Here is a 25224-nt window from a genome sequence, read left to right on the forward strand (position 1 = left end):
CAACTGTCTGTCTCCCTGACCAACTTCATGAGAATGAATCACAGGACTGAATTGGTATTTTGTATGGCTCTTTAGACACTCGACCAACTTTATCAGCATACATTATGGCTTTTCTTTTTTTACCCCTCTGCACCAAATGACTTAGTAGACGACATATAAACATCTGTAAAAAAAACCAAAAACCAATACTTCTAAAAAAGAAAATCTTCACTGCATTATGCAGGAAGAATTTAAAATCCCCAGTAGAGTCACAATCTGTTAGATGTGCTGAATAAAACTGACCATTGCTCTTACTATTTGATTATGCTTCTACAAAAGGCGAGAATAGCAAGCAAAGTAGAGAAACCTCCATCTTGTTAAGTAGCAGGACTTGTTCCAGGTTCAGAAGCTAGAGAGAGGACTCATAGTTTGCAGCTCTGCCTCTCACCTACTACATCACTCTTCCATAGTTCATGGGCACCTCTCCAGTAATTCAGAAGGGAAACATTATGCCAGGTACTTTTGTTTTCCAAGGGGAACCTTGCCAGAAACTTGTTGTGGAGGGTCACACCACAGCCAAGCTCCCCAACAGTATCTCATCCCCATTCCCCTTTCCATCCTCAGAAGTCAATAATCACCTGGGTACCAGTTCAGTGTGCCAGAGTGTAACAAGGAAGACTGGGGCAGTTGCCAGGGCTGGAAACAGGGGGGTCTCTGAAGCCCAAGTGACCAAAAATTCCTCAAGGCTGGAATTAGGCACACTTCAGATGGTGGGTCCAGTTCCAGAACTACCCAGCTGTGCTGAAAGCTCTGCTGCAACCCTGAGAATCATCTGATTCTGCTGCAGGTGCTGGCCAGTGCGAAGCTTTCAGGGTCACTCTGTGTGCCTCAAGAATGGCATCTTGGGAACTCCTGCTCTAGAATGTTCCTTGTTCACTTTGGATCCCTTGGAATGGTTGAGGGGGAACACCCAGTTGTGTCAAAATATTGCTGAGGTGCACACAATACTCCCTGATTTATAGAAACCAGATCTGTTCAATTACAGCTCTCCAAATTCCAGTCACACTTTCACTCAGTTTCCAGTACAATCCCTGCTGTCAGAGCATGGATAAGGAATGTGCAAAATAGCAAAGAGTCTCCTGGTTGTAAAAATCTCTGGTGTTTTAAATCAGGCAGTGCAAGTTACTGCACAATAGCTGCATCATTGTTTAAATAAATTGAAAAAGTCACCCCTTTTCAGGAGCATTTCATTACATACCATGAATATGCAGCAACTAAAGGTTCTTTTTCCTGTTAGAGATGGATGGTATTGAAAGAAATTTTCTCTGTGTGTACTTTACTGTATGGAATGATTTATTCAGTCGTGTGGAACGACTACTCCTGTAGTCTGCTTTTATAATACAGACTAGTGTTTATTTGCTAGAGCTACTTTTCTTTCCCCTGCTGCAAAGTTAATTAACTGCATTGATTTGGCTAGTGCAGTACACACGGTTTCTCTAATTTGCATTAAATACACAACTACATTTAAAAAACTAAGCTGAGTTAAAGATTGTAACCAGGAACTTTCTCACTTGTTAGTCTCTTAGATAGTGGTAACTAACTGCTGTGCAAGGTTTTGCATAGTTTCCACCACCTGATCTTCCCCCACAAATACAAAAGCTTCACTCCGTTTGTGGGCAAAAAGTTTGTGTTTCAAATTGGCCTCACTCCTCTGAAAGCAAGTGGCCACCATCAGTCAGTGGTTCTGGATGCAGCTCCGTCCTGGTAGCAGAGAGGCAGTTCTGGCTCACAGGAGGACCAGGGCGCATGTTGGTAGCTAGCCTGCAGTCTGTAAGTCTGCTTGGAGAGCAAAGCCCTGCTGGGATCACAAGCTTTGCCACTGGGAGGGAGAAAGACTGACCTCTCCTTCTGACTACACCAGGCACTAACCACTGATGAGTTGCTAATTCTTGCAAGTTGCCTCAAAACACAGCAATCAGAGGACAGCAAATTGGCAAGTCTGTGTTAAATAGAGAAGAAAATATGATAGCAACAAAAGAGCAATGAAGGAAATACACACAATAGGAGGAATATTAAGGATGACAGAGATAGCTGGATGGGGAAACTTTGGCATGTACCGTCTTTTACAGGGTATCTGATTGAAGCTGATTGTCCGTGAAGTGTTTTTGGCAGGCTTGCGGGTGAAGATATTCAAAGCCTTGAAAATCGTCAGTAAATGCTGGAGTCACAGATGTGGTTTGGAAGACAGGACAAAGGAGACAAGTTTCTGCATCTCAGGTTAGCATTTAAACCATTGGATCTACTCAGATGTAAGCCTAAACACAGACATTTTGGGGCACAATTTCAGGCTTCAAATACCTTAAAATGCTTTTGACTTTCTGAGTTTTCTTATAAAATATAGCCCCATCTGCAATTAATTTTCAGCATGTGTTTTCCACATTTAGAAATCCCAAATAGTTTTCTGTAAAAGACAAGCAATGTGAAATCCTTTCTTCCCCATGAGATACTGTCACACAGGCCCAGACAAATGGTTTACCTGAAATATATACTACTGGGTAGGAAGCAAGAGTGGTAAAAGTAACTCAGAAGTGCACTTCCTTGGCCTTCCCTTGGATTTTTCTGCTAGTCATCAAAGCTATCCTTAATCCCAATGGAAAGTGATGATGGAAATACTATTTTTTTCTCTGCCAAAATGAATCTTCTCTTCAGCTGAAATGGCTTAGCCAGATCGCAGTGGTATAACTTACGCTTCTCTGTGCCAAGGTTTCTGATTCTGGCTCTTGGAATGTGTCTGTAGCAATTTCTTCTACATAACGGAACACACTTCTTGCTTGGAAACACTTAAAATAGGCAAATAGGGCAACTATTCTAAAGGCTTTGTTTTCAGGTGGAAGTTTTAAACCTGCCTTCTCAACAGTTCTGCCCCCATCTACATCCACCAGGATTCATCACACTGATCACAGTTTTCAGTTTATCAGGTTTTCCTGCCAGCTCTGCTTGGACTTATGCTCCATATTTAGCTGCATTTAACTGAGAAAACAGGCAAAATAGAGAAAGGCCATAGGAAAGATGAACCAAACTAAAAGAATCAAGAAGAGAAAATTACCACTGTGAACAAATGACTACTAACTGTATTATGTACTATTTACCAAGAGAGGGCAAGAATGTTTGCAGCTCAAGCTAAGGAAGATTCTGTCCTTTTGTCCCTTCCTAACAAGATGAGGATTTTAATATATGCAAATATATCTAGTCTTTGTGATTATGAAAGAAGTTATAAAAAAACCCCAACAAATACTTGAGAAATGTTTTGTTACTGACTGCATCTATAAAATTTGAGCTCATCTAAATCACAAAACATGTTTACAGATAAGACCATTTTTCTGAATCGTTTGGTACCTCCTGACTCCATGAACTGAAGGACAAATTTCCCTGTCCTAGAAGAGAATATGCTGCCATTCAAAGTCACCTTTCTGCTTAATTTAATTCTAATAATTTCTTCACATGTCACAAAAGCCTTCAGACAACATGTGTCTGCCAGCAAGATCCCACATGCTTTCCCAACAGTCCAGTGAGAAGACCCCTCACCTTGACAGTAGCAGAAAACCTACAGTGTCTGGCTGAGTAGCTATGACACTACCCAGAAGAAAGCAAGCAGAATTATGCACATTGAAACAAGTCAGCTGCAAAGATGAGGCTCAGTTCAAAATAAGAACACCTAAAGTTAGCTCCCTTTATGCCCTATAGAGCAAAATATAGTTGCCTAAACATCTGTAGCTATCTCAGAGTGCCCAGGATACTCTGCTTGCCTTCCAGCTTCAGCTTAAAAGGCACAGGTGTGCTATCTACAAGTTTTATGCACACTTTTTGAGTATCTAGAGATATCACTGTGATGAATCTTAGCCTTAGGTGTCCAAGCTCCCAATAGCAAATAGAGAGTTAGGCAAAACAGGCCCTGGCACATAGAGTAGCTGATAGAGTTGACTTAATTACCTGAAAATACATGTTAATTATGTATCAGATACCTGGGCATAAGGTTTTAAAGAGAGCTCTGTAAGCTTTTGACCATCCCAGGAAGATGCAGATGTCCTGCAGGTCCACTGGTATCACTGGGAGCCCTGCACAGAAATCTTGGCTGCTCAGGCATGTCTTTAATGACTCTGAAGTCGTATGCATGGGTTATGGATTCAATCTCCAGTTCTGCAACTGGAACACTGATACCCAGTGCACACATATAGTTAGATGGTTTATCAGCAATGTGTAATGCACACAAAACATCCAAGTACAACAACTGACACCAGTAAAACAAAAGGACATCCAGATGGAAATAAAAATTGGACTGTATTTGTTTCAGAAAGAAAAATAACTAAGTCTATTTCTTAAATAAAAGTTATGAAAATAGACTATTTGAGCATAGCAGGTTCATAAAATAATTTTAAAAGCTGTGATGGAAAAAGAAAAATATTTTTTTAAAATCAAATTAGATAAAATGAATTATAATATAAGGCTTGTTGCTCTTAAAATTGTCATTGTACAATCAGTTCACTCAAAATTATTTTTCTTGTGCAACAATTAAAGATTAATGCCTTTCTAAAGCTGTTTCAGAGTAATAACTATTACAGTTATTAACATAACTGTAATAGTCTGGAATTAACTTTGTCCTAGCATAAAAATATGGTAAAAGACATTTCTCATTTTTTTCACTGGGAAGAAATTCATTTTGGAGCTGCTTGAGCTTATGTATTGTTTTATTAATTGGGACTAGTTCCCAGTTTATTTCTCTATGTCCTTATTTGACTTACGCTCATCAGACGTAGAGAAGGAACAAGCAAACAATATCACAACTTTCATTTTGCTTCCTAAACATATTTCAGTCTGTGTCTGGAGCAATCCCCCTCAACTACTCTGATGTCAGCAGGTACAGTAAACCAAAGTACTTGGTGAATTCTGGATATAGTTTTGAAACACTACAGTTACATTAATGCAAAATCTCAAATACAAACGGTATATTTGCATGCAATTATATATTTTTATATCTGAACTACAATTAATACTGCACAGATATACATCTGCTTATGAGGCAGTACTCTTTCTTGTTTATGTATCTAATTAACTAAATTAAACTAAAATGTCAAAATCACACAATTACCCATCTTCAAAGCAACCTAGAAGCCTAATTCTGCTGAAAAAAAGGTCTTAATCAGCTGTGAAAACAGCCCTTGTGCTTTCCAACCCTGAAGGCAGAAAACCCATTTACCTATGGTAATTATGCACCTATTAGAAATTACCTTCCTGTTATTGCAGCCTTTACTTTCTTTCCTTGTCACTGTACATCAGGAAGCTCACGGGAATGGACAGCACAAGGGCCAGCAACCCTGGTGAAAGGCTCAAAGTGCCAGACCTGCTCAGCCCTGAATTACAGTCAAAGGCCTGGAGCAGTGGACACACCTGGTCACTTCAAGCATCACCCTCTCAGAGACAGTGGGAACCTCTCTCACTCCATGCTAGCTGCAGTCTCAGTTTAGGGAGCTGGCAGCCAGCTTCTTTGCAAGAGGAGAGCATGAAAAACAAGCTAAATCAATAGAAAACCTCCAGCGGAAGTGGATACCAGCCTGGAGACAGGAAACAGGTGACTAAATGTCCAATATCTGGTCTCAAATGCTGTGCAGTTGCCTAGCCAACTGCTGGGCTCACATCCTTGATCCTGCCAGAAGGAAACTTGTATGGGATTTCACTCTATCTTGGGTGGATCTGACCCCATGGCACACAAAGCCAACTCCAAGCACTCTTGTAAAGCTGAATTTGCACTTTGTTTACTTTCAAGACATGTAGGTATCCCACGTGCAAGTCTATACTACACTGGTTCAGTACTGGGCTTTGGTACAAGACTAAAAAACATATGTAATTTTTATCTCTTCTGCTGCCAGAAGAAATAGAACTACTGAAGTGATTTTTTTAGGGAATCATGACACCATAGATCCAGTCACCAGGCAACATATCAGATATGGTACAAGTATAGAGCACATTTAATGAACTTTATACAAAGGTCTCAGCAAGACTGTGCTGGGCAGAGCACTGGAAGATTGTGAGGATTCATGACCTGAGTGGGGCTGGATCTTCATGAGAACTTTGGTAGATATGAGCATATTCACATGGGAGAAAAAATCTCAAACATGTAATAAACAGATCTTGTCTAATACTCTGTCCTAAATCAAAAAAAGAACAGCAAATGGATGTTCTTTCATACTGTTATCTCAAATACTGCTGCTCAATTTATACTTCCTTCTCTGACATTCTCACTGTGCATGTGCCCAAAGAATTAGAAGCAATTAAATCAATAGCAATCACTAAAAAAAGCAATTCCCTTCACACACACAATCTTTATTAGCACAACAAATCAGAACATAAATATTTAGTACTGTGTCTTGTATTTAAGCACAGAAACAACCAAAATATTCTTAATTATTTGGTTCTGAAGGTAATCTCATAGAAATTACTATTTCATCAACATTGACAAAGTCACACAAAGACGATGCTATGGTCAAGTTTTATTTATAACAATAATTTTTACTGCACTTAGGACATCTGGACCACAGCTCATCTGCCAAGGATCATATAACAATCATGTGCTCTTAAAACTCAAGAGAGAAATCAGTTGGTCCAGTAGACTGCCCTGGGGAATATTTTTGACTGTTGAATGTCTACTGTAAAATGCAGACATAGCGGGGGAAAGGATGAAGTCAGGATACATTAATTTTTGTTCTACTGACTTTTCTGTGGTTGCAATGAATAGGAGCTGGTGCATGTGTATATGTTTGGTAAATGTTAAAAAAAAAGTCTTAACTAGCAGCCTTACAGATTCTCTTTAGCACAGAGGACAAGCATTTGAGCCACGTGCATAGAAGTAAAAAAACAGACACTTGTATTTTCTGTATCCAAACCTGTTTGTTAATAAACAGAATGAACTTTATAGAAGAATTGTCTGAGAACTGATCACCTGAGTTTTAATTATTTCCTATTTTAGTTTAAGGTCTCCATTAACATCCAAGTAACACCTCATATGCCTCTCCAGTGCTTCAATGTATACAAGACACCTAGAAATTCAAAGTATGCAACTCCAAGAAAATACAGAACTGTATCAAGACAAAGAGCTATGGCTAAACCTTTAAAATGTGAGCCAGTTATGACTACAGGCAACTATGTCATTGCCTTTAGGCTTACTACCATACTTCAAAACTAGCACTAGAAAGGCTGATGTTACATGGCTTGCAAGTCTATAGATGTTTAATTTGCAGTCAGTAAAACTAAAGTATGGACCTAAAGAAAAAAAAAATTGAGATGTCAGAAAATTTCACTGAAAATTATATCACTTTATTTAGAGTTAGCTGTGGACGCTGTTTTCATCCCTTTAATAAAATTTCCTGACAAACTGCCCTTTCTGACTTGCTCTGCTAAGTCAGGAGGGGCACCTGTTTACAGAGCTGCAGCTGCTCTGTAGCTTTGCAAGAAGCAGCGACATGTCTGCATAAAATTAATTATTATGGAAAACTGTTACTGCTGTCTGTTCTGAAAACCAGAACAGTACAGAGCTGACCAGGTTGAGCTGCACTTCTTTAGTTAATTAGATCATAGCAAGCATAAGCAGATCAATCTGACACAACATGCAAGTCCCATTGAAGTTCGTGTGTTTTGTTAAATGAGTTAAACACCAGTCCCAGCTGCCTGGTTAAGGGTACATGTTCTTTTGAAATCCCATAATCTCCACCCAAGAATTACTAAGTTTATTTCTTATGAAACTTGTTCCTACTAGCCTGAGATTCAAAGCATACAGTCTTCAAATGCTTATCCTGTATGTCTAAATACTTAGTCCTATACTTATACTAAGTCCTACACTTAAGATATTAATATACTAAAATTAAAATATGAATATGCTAGAAGACTTTTTAGGGAAAAAAAAACGAACTAATCCCATACAATTCTTTCATTCTTTCAATTTCATCTTGCTTACACATCAAAAACTGTCTTTGAAATTCACCTTCATTTCGCAAGGTGTCCCAACCTCACCCACTATGTTTGCAAAAAGATTAACTGATGCATTTGTCACGTTAGGTACCTGGGTTACTGCAATCAAGAAAGTTGCACAGTCATTGAAAATTCAATATAAAAATATGATTTAAATAAAGCTACATATTTATACATCTACACACATAAAGGCATGGAAAGGCATCATAAAACTTACCATCACCTGCAGAAAGTGAGTCATTTGCACAGATCAGTGCCAAAGTAAACAGCAGATGCCGAAGATCCATACTCCTAACTCTGTAATATGAAAAGACAATAAGAGAGTTTCTTTACAAGTAAATATTACTAATCTGATACGACATTTAAGCTATTATCTAGTTTTATTGAATTTTTGATTGGATTTAAACCAGAAGTGGATTTAGTTTATTGTTCATTGCCTCATAAAACAATACATCATCTTGCAGTCTGGAACAGATAGTAAATACTGTATTTACAAGAGAAGTAGCTTATGTGTTTCTAGTCCATTAAATACAGAGGGAGGAAAAATCAAGTATTTTCTTGATTTCTCATTAAATACAGAGGGAGGAAAAATCAGTATTGTCAATTGATAGACTACATCTGCAAATGACTTTAAAACATCCAAGAATGCAAATCCCAGCATAAACCAGCATAAACTAAACCAGGGCATTACAACTTCCCCCAAAAAAGCAAACTCCTTGTTTTCCTTAATTCACTTGTGCCACATATGTACACACATCGTACAACCCCATCACACAATCCTGTTTTGAGGCTCTACTTTGCTCTTGCCATTATCACCAGCATATAGTAACAATGGTGAAGGGCAGCAGCTGCTCTGTGCTGGACTTGCAGATTGTGCAGACACCTGCACAAGATGACACCTTGCTCCCAAAAACCTACTGAGGTGTCCATAGGAAGTATGGGGAAAACATCCATACCATGGATTATAACCTGACCATTTATAGCCATGGAGATTACCAGAGACCTTCAAAACTAAACCTACAACATACATGCTAAAATGAGCATGGATATTTAAACAAGTCAGGCAGCATTTTTTTTGCTCTGTGGCATCAAACCAGCACCATACACTAACACCTCTCTCAGAGAGGCAGCAGAGAGAGAATAGCTCCACTTCCACATCTGACTGTAAACTGGTATGACAAATTGATTCTACACTGGACTGTTTTCATTTAGAGATTTTATTTCTTTCTTCTTTATTTATTTCTTTCTAATCTTCTTTCTAATAGGAGATTAAACGACAAGTGTCCAAAGCCAACTAATGAGTAACAATCTCGACGTAGGTGTTAGTTATCAAGTAACAGCGCTATCAAATCTGGGTGTCAAAAACTAGTCAGTTGCTTAGTACAGTTATCAAAGTTTGAATAAGGTTAAAGACCATAAAACACAAGAATGTAGAGTATGTAAAACTATAGTAATGCTGAATTTAAATGGTAATTCCCTCAATTTTCTTACACTAAGAGAGCAGATGGAATCACAGTGCAGAAAAAACCCAGAACTATTACCATCTCCATGAGTTGGCATTTACTCAAACTGCTCTATACTAGCAGAACCTAAGCCAGACCTGCAAAGGTAAGCCAGGAAATGCTCCCCATCTCACACACATCAGGACAAGGATGCCCAGCAGCACCACCCAGACAAGCTTGGGCCAGCCTGAGTGGGCATGGGACTACTACACCAAGAGAAGAGCTATAGGAGCTCTTTGGACTGCCCAAGCACCTGCAGGACTTTTTTCTGGCCAGGCAGACATGGGTCACACCAAAGGGGGGCACGGAGGGAGGGATCGATGGAGGAGGGGGGAAGAAAGGAGGAAAAGAGGAAAGGAAGAGAGGAAGAAAGGAAGAAAGAGAAGTGCTTTAGTGAGGATTTGGGGCAGTGTAGGAGTGAGACAACTTGGGGAGCAGGACCAGGAGAAGTGACAACTGCAGCTGTTGGAATGCACAGACCTGGGACAAAGTTAATAAAGCAAACCACAGGCCAACAGTTCCTCCTAAATCTCAGCAGAGGAGCTACATTGCCACAGTACAAGGCTCATCCGAGATCAGCTAAATTTTCAGGTAGCTCAACTGGTCCTCCTGCTTCATCTGTACTCTTGTTTACAGGATTCTTACTATCTGTTATTAATTAATCTACTACAAAAATGTGCCTCTGTGTTTGTCAATTCTTCTCCTGTTACACAACGTATACCCATCAGTCTCTTCTCCCACTCTGCTCTTCCGCTTTCTCCCTAAAGTTTTATTTCCTCTTTCACAGGCCTGAGAACAACATCACTTTATTTACAACTCTCCTTTCCAAGTACCCAGGCATGACATGCTGCCTTCCTATTCCCACTTTCCTGTTCTCCCACATCCATCAGCCTCTGTTAATCTTCCGACTACTTTTTTTCCAAGTCTTTCTACTTCTTCCTGCCTAGTAACAGCCACAAGAGAAGGCCAAATCCTCACAGGAGTCCTCCTGTGAAAACAAATGTGATCAGAATCCATCATTCACTTTTCAACACTGTTTCACTTTTCATAATCACACCAAACAACTCTGGTAGGACCAGGGTTGGTCCCCACGTGCAGCTGTCACAGCATGACTATCCCCTCCATCCCTGGACACCTGACTGGTAGCCATTTCAGTCTCCTTCCAAGAAGAGTCTGGAAGGTTTAGAAGCTGAAGCACTAACCCAGGAGCCTGGAAACACATCACAGATGTCAACAAACACACTGCACTTCAGTAAGGTCTTGTTATCCTCTTCCAGTACTGCTGTTCCCCCCTGCAGTGGTAGGCTTGTTTACATACCTGCAACACAGTGAACTCCATCAGGAGATTGTTCTAGTCAAAATTAATCCATAAACCATTATTATAATGAACCTGTTTGCAGACCTGTTTTATCAGGACTCCCCAAAGACACAGCCCAGGAGCAGAGCTGGGGCAGCACAGGCATGGGAGTGAGCAGTCAAGTGGAGGGGAGGGCACAGCCACCCTCCAGCAGTAGCTATTACTTGTTTAAGAGCAATTCTACAATTATTGAAAAATGCCCTGCTCAGCCACAGGCCTTGACAAAAACAACCATCACTCTGAAACAGGGCACAGGATTAACTTGTGTTCCTAAACATCAGAAATGAACAAAATTGCTGCTTCATCCCTTGCCCTTCTGTTAGTAAAACACAGTATAGAAACAAATTATGTTTCTTCAGTGGACTCTCACAAATTCCAGAATCTCAGCAAGACAAAACACTGTCTTGGCTTTGCCTAAAACCACATGGGATATCCCACTGAGTTATCCATTCAGACAAGTTGTGTCAGTAAATAATATCCAACTGGTATACTCTGAACATACCTAATATGGATAGGACTGAGCTCAAAAACAGTAACTGCCCTGAAAATATGGATGCATGATGCTCCACCCTTTGTGCAAGAGCCTCTGTAAAAGGCCAAGTTGTTCTATCTCCTTGGAGCTGCAACCCAGAGCCCTTGGGATAGGGCTTGTACTCAAGGCCTCACCCAGGCAAATGGAGCTCTGCACAGGGTGTGAAGCAGCAGGGACGTGACCTCTGCATCCAGCACAAACACCATAAGCTCGGCTGGGCTGCAGTTATGACAGCCACTTCTAGCAGTATTTGAGATGAAGTGAGAGCTACATTGCCATGGCTCCAGGCTCATGGGAGAAAATCTGGTGGAAAGCAGCAACTGCCCCATCACAATACCACTTTTGGTGGTACAGAATAAAAATTCTGAGAGAAGGGTTCTTTGAGGTACCACCTGCATCACCATCAGACAACTACTGCCTTGCAGAAAGTTCTTGAAGATCTGTTCCATAATGACCCACTGCCCTTCCTCTAAGCATTCTTGAGAGCTTGCTGTCAATAGGAGCAGTACTGTCCAGACGCTTCTCTGCTAACCAAGCAAGAGACAGCTTCTCTGCAGGCATTAGGACAAAACTGACCTTTTACAATCCAGTAGTATTTACCTCCCAACACCTAACCTATGTGCCTATGAAAGACAAATGGCACTAATAAAGTGCCTCTTATTCAACAGAAAAAAAATCCCAAACCTTAAAGTTTCTGAAACATACTATTCTAAAGAATTATATTCTATGTCTTACCAAACTCCAGCAGCCTGCAAGAATGAACAGAGTTAAAATCAGGAAAAAAAAAAATTACAGCAGCTGACTGTCCTCAAGCCAGCTGAAACTTGACCACAGAAACATTTGGCTAGAGGTCAGCTCAGGCTAATTACTTCAGTACAGAAAGAGAGCCAGGAGTTATAAAAAGGATAAAAAAAATATCTTGGCCTTTTTCTATAGCAATGTTGGAGTAAGGTCAATCACAAGTGAATTTAAACACAACATCTCTCCAGTGGGACATGAACAGAGTCAGCATAAACAGGCAAAACTGGGCTAAGAAGCTCCCTGAGAAAAGAAACAGTTTAGTCACAGTACACTGAGTTGTTTCCATCTACTCTGGTCAGGTAAAAATGTTAACACTCAAAGTAAACCAGAAGGAGACCTTCTTATAAGAAAAACTTGCTTGAACTGAGATCTTGACCTTTACATAGTTTCCGAACCTGAAAGAACCAGAAGGAAAGAGGAGGACAAGGACATTGAAACGTACCTATTATGGCACTTCTGTTTTTGCCATGACCATTAATTCAGGGTACTCCAAATATGACAGTTTCTCCCCAGTAACCCCCTCCCTCCCTTTTAGCACGGCTTGCAACAGCAGCATCTCTGCAGCTAGCACAGGACAAAAAGCAGCCTCTCTGCTGCAAACCAAACCACAAAATTACTGAGTGAAGATTAATCTGAAGAGTTTTCCATACATTGCGGTTTCATCATTCCATTAGATCAGAAAGAGGCAATAGCACAAGAGTATGCCATGCATGAGAATATACACCAGCAGATCCACCACCAAATAAGAATAAGTGTTGAGAAGGGAACATAACTCCAGGCTCCCCAGATCTGAATCTTCTTTATTGCAACTACCAAATATGTATGCATTTACCTGTGCAGAATTTTTCTGGGTGAAAGGCCTTTATTATTCACAGTGTGAACATTTCTTAAAAGTTATTTCAGGGCATGACCAGTGACACCAAGAGGTAATCTTTCTGTGCTTGCCTAAAAACATTCCCATCGCTTTGGCTGATAGTGCATAGCTGAAATCACTTTGCCTGCATACCCTCATTCCCCTGAGTGCCAACAGGATGGAGTCATGCTGCAACTGAAATTAGTTTTAGCCCTTCCGATCAACACAATCTAAAACTGCAATGGACTTAAAGCCTTCTTCCCTTGCTTGCTGATGTTATGGCTTGATTAAGTCATCAGCAGCCCTTGGACGAGTGCCTGCTTTTACACAGCCCTCATCAGGGCTCTATACTCAGCCACAGTAAGAAACAGAGATAACAAATTGTCTCAGCTGATATGAGGAACACACCACTCACCTATTGCATACTGTTATCCTGGATATAAAAAGATCAATGAATGATACCACAGAAGCAGAAGTTATGTATTCCAAATTAAAAAACCAACCAAACAAACACCTCACAAATGGTACATTTCACTTAAAAAAAGGTCAAAATCTTAACAAAAAAAGAAACATAAAGTTGCACTTACTATACATGTTTTTATGCAAATTTGAGGACTTTAAAAAAGTACACTATAAATACAAACTAAACCTGCAGAAGCAACTCTATTAATTAGGTCTTTATGTCAGCTAAATAATTTATAGTGATTTCAAGTGTTAAAATGTTAAAATTGCAAATAGAATCTATTGAATTAATTTCTCACTTTGAATTTTAAAAATATCTTTCCCTATACAAACTTACGATTTTGGAATAGAGAAGTATATTAAATTTTAATTTCAACACCCAGTTTATTTCTCTGTCTATTGTAAGAGACACTTTTAATGCTTTTAGTGGGTTTCTTTTTTCTATGGATCCATGTGTCTATTAATTACTTTGATTTAAACTTGTAACAGGCCAAATAATTATCAGTTCTTTGATATGGTTAAGGAGCCCTTCAGTGAATCCACATTTGGACATTTCTCTGGGGTTGTACTGAAAGCTCTTTAAAGTCATTCTCCAAAAGCTTGGCTAATAACTCTAAGGATGGCTGTGGCAAATGAAGTATCACTTCTTTATTTACAATAAAATGTGCTGTACTTTGACAGCAGTAACCTAATGGACTAGGTACACAGCTCTTAGACTAGTAGATCTCTCCATCAGAAAACAGTTCCTAAAAAGAGGATTGCAGTTATAGTCTTAAGTTACTGTTTACTACACAGATAGAAAAAATTGAACTTGGAAAAGACTCAACTGCTCTGTTTGCCTTTCAGCCCCCCAAACTGATCAAAGCAGTGAAATAAATGCATCTCAGATGAAAGTGCAAACATTTAGCTGCATAACATGCAGATGGGAATTCCTGAGCAGATACTCAGCTTTACATATAATTGTATCATTAAGGAAGATTCAGGCCTATTTGTGAGAATCTAAGTTTTTCAGGCTAAAAACACTTTCTCGACTTATAGTACCAATTCTTCCAAGGCTTCTCGGTTTGGTGATTTTTTGGTTTTTTGGGGTTTGTTTTAGTTATTATTAGTAACTTAGTTATTATTAGTATTTATTTAGTTATTATTAGATAGCAGTCATCCAAAAGACAAAATTCTGCTCTTTGCTTTGTTATCTGTACAATGAATTGCAAAGAAAAGTGCTAGAAGCAAATGTATATTCCAGTCTGTTTGAAGAAATATAATGTATCCAATTTAATGTCCAATATCATGTTAAGAAAGCAAAGAGAAATATCTAAGTCTGTATCTGCAGTAATCTGCACTAAAAAATTGTGATTTTACTCACTAGCCTTTCACTGAGATAATTATTCACATCTTACATAAAGAAATTAAACGGTATTTCCAGCTCTGTAAAAAAATCCCAAACCACAAAGCAAAAGCTCTTCATTGCCTTGCTGGCATTGAAGTTCAAATCCCATCAGGACTACAGCAGTGTGGACCCAATCCAGCAAAGCAGTAAAAAACATCTGATTTTAAGCAGGCAAGATTATACATTTAACATGAGAGCATGGCTAAGTAATTCTCCTAGTATGGTGAGAGAGCTTAGCACCTCACAGAAATTAGGGAAAAATAATGAAGCACAGGAAACATGGTGCAAAGCAACCTGTGCGACAGCACTGTGAGTTTAGGCTGGAACATGAGGGAAAACAGACAAGATTATTTTATGCTTGATAACAAATTACCATTTTATATGTGCTGTTGGATCATCATTACACAGCAGGTCAGTTGCACTGTTCAGTCAGGACAATCTCTGCAAGCTTTCTGATGTGTGCCAGGAGAAAGCCAGTATCTGCATTATTGCTTGAATTAAAAAAATACTACCTGGTACTTGGGCAAATATATTGTTAGGTTTCAGCACATATCATGAATAAATCCACATCTGATCTCTTGGAGCTCTTCTATAACATGAAAATCCTGCTCCCTCTGATTTCCTTATATTGCTCTTTGAAGTCTGCAAGGCAGGTTTGAGTTCAAGGTGATTGGAAGAAATTGAGAATGCTTTGTTCAAAAATGCTTGGCTGTAATCCAGTTCTATTTCACTCGAGATCACTAAGAGTTTCATTATTTTGGAACAGTTTGGTAATAGCCAGCCATTTTTGCTCAAAGAGCAATTTCAGGAAATCAGAGCTAGCAGGCTTTTAATTTAAAATAGTACTTATTTAAAAAAAAACCACATTTCTTCTAGGAAAAAAAAATCCTCAAGAAGTTGTAAAATTTAAGTTCAAGGCCTGATATTTAGCCTAGACTAACGGAATTACTTAACAGCTCATTACCATGGGACAAATTAATTATACGGTTTAATCGCATGCTAAATTATTAGTGTGCTCCTAATCAGATTAAAGACTACATAACAGAGCCTGTATGGCATTTAGGAAGTCATTAACTTAAATAGCACGGTAAGTGAAAGCTCGTGAATGACAGACAAAGCATTTCTGAGTGCATTTCTGCATGACCACTCAGGACTCCAAGCACTACTCACATACTTACTTATCAGTTGGTCTGCAGGAAAAGTATCTTCCTGACGGAAGGTGTAACAGCAATCACTGCATTTTAATTTACTGCAGTTTTGTATGTCCTGCAGCTCATGCAAGTTTAAGATATGACGTATATTCATATATTTTGAGTCTGTAATATGCAGACTGAAGCCAACTTTAAATTTCAGTTAAAGTGATTCAGATTTAACATATAAGCACACCTATTCAATGCAACTGTTTTTCACAATAACTGCAAGCAAAATTAAATAATGTTTAAGAAGTTATGTTTTAATAAGAAACAGTATGATTGGCTTTCCATGTGCCCTCTCTGTGATCATACCACCATTGTTCCCTCCCCTATTTGTTGCTGATTTGGCACTTTAAGTCCACACAAACCTGAATATAGAAATGGTGGGCATCTACCAAAAAGTAGGCTACTGCATTCAACAGCTGCTTAAACTACTTCATAGTTTAACACATAGAGAGATTTGGAGCTAGATCCTTAATTGTGAAAATCAGCAAAAAGTTGAAATAAGCGCTGAATGAAACGAGCAAGTGGAGAAGATCATTCAGTATTTTTAAATGCTGTGCTGCCAAAACAAGTTTTCATGAGGTAAGAAATAGCTTGTAAAGAAAAGATGATCTCTGTTCAAACCTTTCATAAAATTCTTTAAAAGTCTGTTAACTTCTGTCTCCACCTGTGCTGGTAAGACCTGGGATACAAAATACCCAACTTTTAAATTTAAAGTATGTTTTGATGAAGCATCACACATACTATGCCCACATTTACCAAAGTGGCTTAAAAACATATGAGCATTTTTAGATACCATCCAAACAGGATCTCTAAAACCTTTATACTGAAACAATCACTTCTGATACGCATTTTTATGATACGGCTGTTGATGACGCCTTTTAGGTCAAGAGCTGTAGGAGGAATGCTGCTAATTTTTAATTGGAGATTTTTCCAAGGCTAGAGTGTCTAGTATTTCCAAATATAGGGAGCCTGACTAGCTTTTTTGCTGACAGAATTTACCGAAAGTGCACAAACTGTGTACACGGCTTGATTTTTCATGGCCTTCAAGGAACTTCTTCCAATCCACGTTTTGCAACATACAATGGCATTATTTTAGCTGTTTCAGTTATCACAGGCCCTAAAAGAATTCTTCCCAAGGAAGCAGCATAAGTGGGGTCTGGTTTGTGTCATGTGCTTGCACATACTTAACACACACATGCACACAGTCATATTGGTGTTTTGATGAAACCTGAAGGTGTACCTTCACAAGCACTCAACTCATCATTTACATCCTCTCTCTGTCTCTGTCTCTGTCTCTGTCTCTGTCTCTGTCTCTGTCTCTGTCTCTGTCTCTATATATATATAAATATATATTTATATCCTGAGTTTTTACATATGAGAGGGTGAGATTCCATCCTGTGAGGCAGATGAGCATGGGTTAGATCTGATGAGCAGGAAGTACGGGAAGGCTCATGGAAAGCCTTTTTTCCTGCTCTGGAGAGGTAGAAGGGTACGTAACATGGGATCCAGCTTTGAAATATGACTGATTATTAAGGAAGGGGAGACAAGTTTGGATTGCTCATTGAGTGATGAAGCCAGCCTGCTTTTTAAGGTGCATAGTCCAAACAGACATGCTTGGTAATCTCTAGAGTTAACGATCTACTGAAGAGTTACTGGTTCAGAGAGTTTACCTCCTAGTAAATCTGCGTGGGCACCTGCAGCTATCATAGCAATACAATGATGGCTTTCTCTTAACAGCTCATTACCTGTTAAGACATAAAGAGAAATGCCAGGCTGTGATTAAAAATGCACATTGGAAACTGACAGAGCTTTGTTCCAATGCCCATCATTTCCCGTAAGAAAACTTCACCAATGAAGAAATTAAGAAGTGTCTGCAAAATAAGCCACAGAAACAACCATATTAATTTTAAAGATAATTTGACAGACCAATTTATAATGAGGTATTTTAATTTTAATACTATGCCAGATAGTATTTTCCATCAGCAAATCCGGAAGCAGCCAGCAGCAGGAATCAGTGGCATTATCCATTTAAAAGACAGAGAAAGGGACACATTGGGAAGAGGAACATTTAAACCTGCCTGCATTTAAACCTCAGCCTAGCAGCAGAGTAAAGCATGGACTACAACACCCCCCTTATATACCACAGAATATTACAGTCTTGTGCATACACGGCCAGCCATCTCACCAACACAAAATAAAGCTGTAGTGGATTAAAAAAAATTCCAAACCCAAAACCAAACAAACCAACCAAACTGACAGTTTGCATTAAGATGGAAAGAATTGCAATTAAGAGGAAAGAAAAGCTCATCTGAAACACTCAAGCAACTAGAAAAGCCATCTTAATAAGTGTATAGCTCTTCCACAAACAACAGAAATGAACTGTGCTCTTTAGCTGTAGTAACACCGGTGTAGTGGATGTAAGCCTATCATACCACATATACCACTTTTCAAATGTCAGAGACCAAAGCAATCATAGCTCAGCATTACAGCATTTGATTTTAGACATCACACATAAAGCACATCAAGTTTGGACTGATCAAAATGGGATACTATGCAATAAACAGGTGCTACAAACAACAGAGCTGCCCCGTGCAAAGCTGGCTGGCTGGCGAAGCGACAGCACCACTGCCTTCACTGATTTTATGACTTCCTTCTCTGCAGGAACTCCATCACAATACCAACTCATTAAAAAAGTGAAACTTTGGAGCACATTCAACTGTTCATTAAAAACGGGAAATGCACCCACATTTTTCCACTGCTGTCGCTGTTATTTGCATGGGACCATGAGGAAATAGATATTTACAGATAAAATTCACAGACTCTGGGGCTTCACCCACAACCACCAATCTAAGTATTTCTCAGGCACAAACCCACTCTGTGCTGTCTATTCACAAATATAAATCCCATACCAAGCTAGATCTCAGATATATCATTCAAAAAAAGGAGCAGACTAAAGGGCAGGATATTGGAGGGAGTTTTGTAAAGCCCTGCTGGGGGCTGTTCTCATCTAGCACATCACTCAACTTCTCTGAAGCCTGACTAGGAGCCTTGCCCTAGTATGCATTTTTATACTAAAGCAGGAAGCAAGAGAGGCCTGTTAGCAAAAGGCTTAAGAACTGGCTCTCTCCCTTTAATCAGCCACCACTAAACACCCTCACATCACTCAGCCCTGGGCTCTGAATGGCAGTCTCACTCACATGCCATGTGGAAAGTGTCAGCATGGAAGGGAAAGAGCAGGACTGTTCCTTTTTTGTAGTTCTTGTACTGAATTAATTTTATATCACAGGAAGCTGTACTATTGGAGAGAACAAAGACTTTCATCTTAAGAGAAACTTTTAAAAAATTTAAAATAAAAAAATATATACATAAAACCATTTAATCTTTTTTTTTTTTTAATTATCATTAGCAATGATACTATCTGGTAAAATATGCATGACACCAATCACACCAACCGTGTGACAGGAGCCATGTTCACTTAAGTGTGATGAGACTGACTGCTGTCAGGCTCAACACAAATTGTACAGCAATATTCAATAAATCACTTCCTCATAGCATATATGTTTCCCGACATTATTAAAACTGTGGAATATCACAGCAGACAGAGTTTTGAATTGCCCTGATGCATAAATCAGTCCTTATTTTTAGTTCATTTGCTGCATACAAGTTTTTCTTCAGTAATCACACTCATTAACTGGTGACTAAATTCATATACTTGAAAGAATAAAAATCAGTCACACATAAATGCAAAAGGTTTAAATTCTCCCCTGGTAACACCACGTCAACATGACATCAAAGATGAGAAGCACTGTGCAAATAGCACTTCCGAAGGATTGGGATCTTTTGGTCCCTTCTGAAAGTTCATAAGTATTAGCCTTCATTTACAAACAGGAAACTGAAACACAACAAGGTTACAGAAGGTGACAGAGCCCGAGTGAGTTTGTGGTGGAGCTCAGAAGCAAAGCCAGACCCCGTGTCTAAGCTGTGTCCTTCTAGTTCTAGGCAGCTCACAGAGGAATCAGGAACGGGCAGTTTAACTATGGATCAAATCACTCCCTGGGCACAGGAAGCCAAGAAAACAGAGCCCAGAAGCAGTTTTCTGTATGGTTGTTTGGCCATGTTTCAGCTATAAAATAACAGAAGTAATTCAAAAACTGGTTTCTAGGTGTGCTGAACTCTGTATGAAAAAGCATGGTAACCACAACAAAGAAGGCTTTGGTTAAGAACATCGCTAATGACTAATTTATGCATACTTTTACAAGCATTTTTACAAGTAACTGTTCACTGTTCTGACCTTCTCATTTCCTTGGTAAAATTCATATAGGTAAATATTCCAAGCAGAGATCCAAGGTGCATGAATGAATCTAGGGCTATACCATCTGGTTTCAGAAACATAAAAAACATAGACATAGAATAGCAAGTTTTACCTACTGTTATAGAAACTGAAGCTAGAAATATCTATAATTTCTCTTCTATTTAATGACAGTACAACTATGTACACTTAGACAGGAATAGCCAGTTCAGTTCAGATAGCAGCTGTAAAGTCTCATGCAGCAATTTAACACCAGATTACAGCTTTTCAGCTTCACGCCATGAGCAACCACGGGTCTGAATGCCTTATACACTAGATATTTCTGTGATGTCCAATTCAAATTTACACCACTGTATTCTGATTAGACTTTCAATAACACAGGAGAGAACCAATGAATTAAACATTAATTAAAACCAATATGTATATTCAAATTCAATGACACTATTAAGTGTTATTTAAACCATAATTTGCTACCTACAGTGTTCTTATAGGCCTTTTCACATTCTCTCTCATTCATAAAATAGAGATTTTTTTCTCTATTTGTTTCAATAGTGTGCATTTAAATTCAGCTAATTAATATCCTAAATAGCACTCTATGTGGGAAATGGCTTGTTAAAATGCAGTATAATAATTTTTCTCTGACAAGGAAAAATGGCTTTTAACCACTTCAAAGAGTCACCCAGCCCTCTCTCTCAAATGCTGGCTACTAGAGATTGACAGATGGGCTTGAAGTCATCAATTTAATCAGGACTGAATCTCACAGCCCTAATTCATATATCTAGATTGTTTTGGGTATTAAAATAGGACTATTAGATCCCAATCAGAATTTTGTGTAATGCACATTCTAAGTATCACCTCCCGCAGGAATGAATCCTAGGATCTGTGTGGATTATTTTGGGGTATTAAAGGACACTATTGATCAATCTGCTTAGCCAACACTGGTAATAAAGTCACTCGCAGGTAAGATAAAAATTATCACCCTACCTCAAATGTCAGCAGGGGATGGACAATGCTTCACGCCTCCCTCAGCTCAACTGCAGATCACGACCCTCTCCAGCCATCCCAGCACCTTCATGGAAACAGGAGAAACAGACAAGAGTTGAGCTCTGGAACAGCAAAGGTCACCTGCAGTGGGAGGGCACCATGACAAAATCCAGGCTGGTGTCCTGGTCCTGCTGTCCCTGAGGGAAGGCCACCAGCAGGGCCGTGTGCCCGGCGGCGCCGAGCGCAGCACCTGGGCTGCTCACTCAAACTGCACCGGGCCCCAGCCCCGCGCCGCCGAGGCCTGCCAAGCCACAGCACCCTGCCAGCCTTGACATTAACGTGAACACATACTCAAAAGGCAAAGAGAGGTCAAGGTGACTGATCAACTCACTCTTAATGCACATTCCTGGTGAAAATCAGCTGCCCTGGAAGTAATCTCTGAACCACTAAGAGGATGAGTAGTATCTCACTACCACAACAACAACAACAACAACAACAACAACAACAACAACTCCTCCTCCTACTGCCACTTTAGAAAATGAATTACAGCACAGTAATTTATAAGCTGGTGAAATTAAGAAAACAACATTTCATTTCCCTCTTAAAGGAGGATGTCTAAATCTCATGAAGATGGCACACTGATTTAAAAAAGTAGCATGATATGTTCTGAATTCCTAAGCACATTTTCACTGCCACGATATTTTGGCACAGCAGCAGCATCCAAAAGAGTTCTTAACTAGCAGCATTTCTCTGTTAAAGAAAAATAACATAAATTCAGCATGGAAAGTTACTTCTTCCCAAGAATTCAAGTCAGCTTTTGAAGGCATTTTAAAAAGTCAGATATTTTAAAAGTCCAATAATGCTCACATTATTTGAATAATTCACAATAATCTGGTTTCTAGTGGGTGGGACTACAAAAAGATGACCAGATTTCACAGCATCAAGCTCTTTAAAACATGGGGGAAAAAAAATCAGACTGCAAAACCCCTCAAATAATGTTTAAAGAACTACTGTGTACATGCAAACTGAATGCCTAGGGTCACACTGCCCTTGCGTGAAAAGAAAAATGTAACATTTTAGAAGATAATTTTCCTCTACTGAGTTAGCACTAGCTGAAAAAAGAGCATCAAGAATCTTTTTGTACCCCCAGAATTTTCTATCTATTATGTGTATAATTTTAATGTACAGACAGATCACTAAACAATGGAAAGCAAAATGTGCTTTTGAGTGAAAGTTTCATCAATATTTCTCTGGAATCCTTCTATAGTGCAATGTTTAAAAGGCTGACACCTCTAAGTTTATACTAAAAAGCCTCAAAACAATACCCTCCCCACCTGCCAAATGAGAAAATCCCTCAATATAGAGAAAAACTGAACAGACATTTGAGATAAACAGAAAGCCGTTTCCATGCAAAAGCATGACTAACATGTAGTATTACTATTAAAAAAAACATCTTATGTGCTATTATCCAAAGTAAAACCTGTAAGCACAGTTCCCTCCTGGTTCACATCATATAAACAAGCCCCTACATTATAAGTCTTTACATTAGTCTACCCCATAATATGCTCAGCCAAATTCTATTATCACACTTTTTAGAAAGCGCCAGCTCACATTTCGGCAGGCTGAGAATATTACTGATTGTGTCCCACATTCATATGTAATTCTACAAGGAGTCTTGTGTTAATTTAATTTCGGACTTTTGAAAGAACTCGGAATTTCAGGCAGAATAACTGAGCAGTGAGCCACAACTCTCATTTCCAAAAATAAAAGGACAGCTTAGTGTGGAACAAAGTTATAAAGTCTTAGCCAGCTATTGACTGAAGTGAGCTACTAAGGACTACTGACAAATTCCTTTTTCAAAACACTCGCTGTGGCACTAACAAGGGGAAATGACCTTTATATGACAAAGTCAGAATCCTATTACAATAGGACAGAAAAAATTATTCCAGCAGTCCTTCCAAAATATTTTGAAACCCTGCTCAGCAGCAGAAAAGATCTCTCAGCTACTTTATGGGCAACAAAGGGAAATGTCCTAAGTTCTGATTACCTGATTGTACTCAGAACATTTTGTTTCACTCTTGGCAGCTGTGGCGATGTAGTCCAACCCCTGCCGCTTTCTGCTTGTGCAACAGCCACCCGGGGTGGCTGTGACACTACATCTGGCTCACAGATACCAACACAATAGTTAAGGGCCATAAATCTTGCTTGACACCTAAGGCCTGTGAGGCTTGTTCAACAGCTGAGGGCTAGTTGAGCATGCGCCAAACGAAATACGGCTGCTGTGCAAATATGACCATAAGTCAATCATCTTACTCCATAAACAGCGGGCAGACTGAGGCTTGATCAGCTCTCCTGCACAGAAGGGGCTGTGTTCCAGGAGCTCCCTTTCAGCATGGACACCTCTCTACATTAATTCTTGGGGCTGAGAGACTCCTTGCCTTAGAAGATTCTCGGTAAGTGATTAGTAACATGCTAAACTTCAAAATTTTACCTAAGTGACATAAAATATTGATTATGCAATTACAATCCTTTAGCCATAAAGTGTTGACCAAGCCTGGGACTAAGTCTGGATCCAGGCACAACTAAACTCACATCAGAAAATTTGGAACACAGCAGAGTCCTTTGAACCTTGTGACTCAACAGGATGGTCTCCTGGACAGTTCTGTATGACTCCATCCTCTGTGCTGTAAAAAATCAAGTATATCTTGCCATTGAATATTGTTAAACTGCTGACGCATTTACCACCAAACTTTGTTAAATGGCTGAAATGGCTGTTTTACTTCAATAAAGATATTGTTACTTCTCTCTTGCAGGTGAAGTGCGTCACTCTATCTGTGGCAGCAGCAAGGGGTGATAGCACAAAAAATGCCGGCAGCAACAGTTTAGAACAACCATACAAGCACAAAATCAGCTATATTTGCACTTGGCTCTGACAGTTCATTATGTGTGAAAAACAGGCATTACTGTACATAAGGTAATAGGCTGGATGTTAAAATTATTAGCAGTCTCCCTTTAAAATGATTCTTGGAAATACTGCAGCTTTGAAAAAGGGTGACACAGATACACGTGAATAACTGATATAGGTGAAGCTCTTTTTTTTTTTTTTTTTTTTCAGAGATACAGAAGCACATTTGATTACTGTAATCCACAAGGCAAACAAAAGGATTACAGCACTGAGCTGATAGGGCCCATCCAAACTAGTTTGTTTCACAACATAAGAAACAGACCCAGATGCATCAGTGCCTTAACTGGGACGTGACGATCTTTGCCCATTATTATCTTCTCATTATGTCCTAAGCTAACCTTCCAGAAAATAATAATCTGGACAAGATCAAATGGACTCAAATGTGCCGGAAGTTCTTTCAGTCTTCAAAAAAGCATCTAAGGAAAGGTCCAGTGCTGAAAAAAAGCTGGAAAGGCTTTTGAACCTCTCCCATGTACAATCTTAATGATGAAGTACAAACTAGAGAAATGTACTGGAAACTGGCTGAAATGCCCTGCTCAAAGGATTTCAGACAATGGCAAAAAGTCCAGCTGAGGCACAGCCACTAAAGCAGCAGCCCAAGAGTAATTTCTGTTTAAATCTCCATTAATGACTTTTTTCACTGAAGAGGGGACAAAACAGTGGAAGAGATTTTTTAGAGGTTGTGGAGTCCAGGGGTACTCAAAAGTCCAATGGACTCAAAGCACAGTCCAGGGATACTCAAAAGTCCAATGGACTCAAAGCACAACTGCATTAATGAAATCTCGCTCTGAGCACAAGGGTTGGACTAAATGATATCCAGGCATCCTTTCTAACCTCAGTAATTCCATGATTCCACAATTCTGTGGAATTTACAT

At 39.3% G+C, this 25224-nt stretch overlaps 1 protein-coding gene across 3 annotated transcripts in view; it reads right to left on the minus strand.

Annotated features, from left to right (window-relative positions):
* Nucleotides 1-25224, minus strand: part of GHR (growth hormone receptor) — a 118612-nt gene that overhangs the window by 54061 nt on the left and 39327 nt on the right. For all 3 annotated transcript variants that reach the window (XM_058044407.1, XM_058044405.1, XM_058044406.1), the window contains exons 2-3: nucleotides 21385-21469; nucleotides 8216-8295 (exon numbers count right to left, since the gene is read on the minus strand). In XM_058044407.1, coding sequence (XP_057900390.1) covers nucleotides 8216-8285 — 70 coding nt within the window. In that variant the 5' untranslated portion in view covers nucleotides 8286-8295; nucleotides 21385-21469. The remainder of the gene's footprint in view (nucleotides 1-8215; nucleotides 8296-21384; nucleotides 21470-25224) is intronic.

This window comes from Melospiza georgiana, chromosome Z, assembly GCF_028018845.1.
Source record: "Melospiza georgiana isolate bMelGeo1 chromosome Z, bMelGeo1.pri, whole genome shotgun sequence".
Classification (NCBI taxonomy): Eukaryota; Metazoa; Chordata; class Aves; order Passeriformes; family Passerellidae; genus Melospiza; species Melospiza georgiana.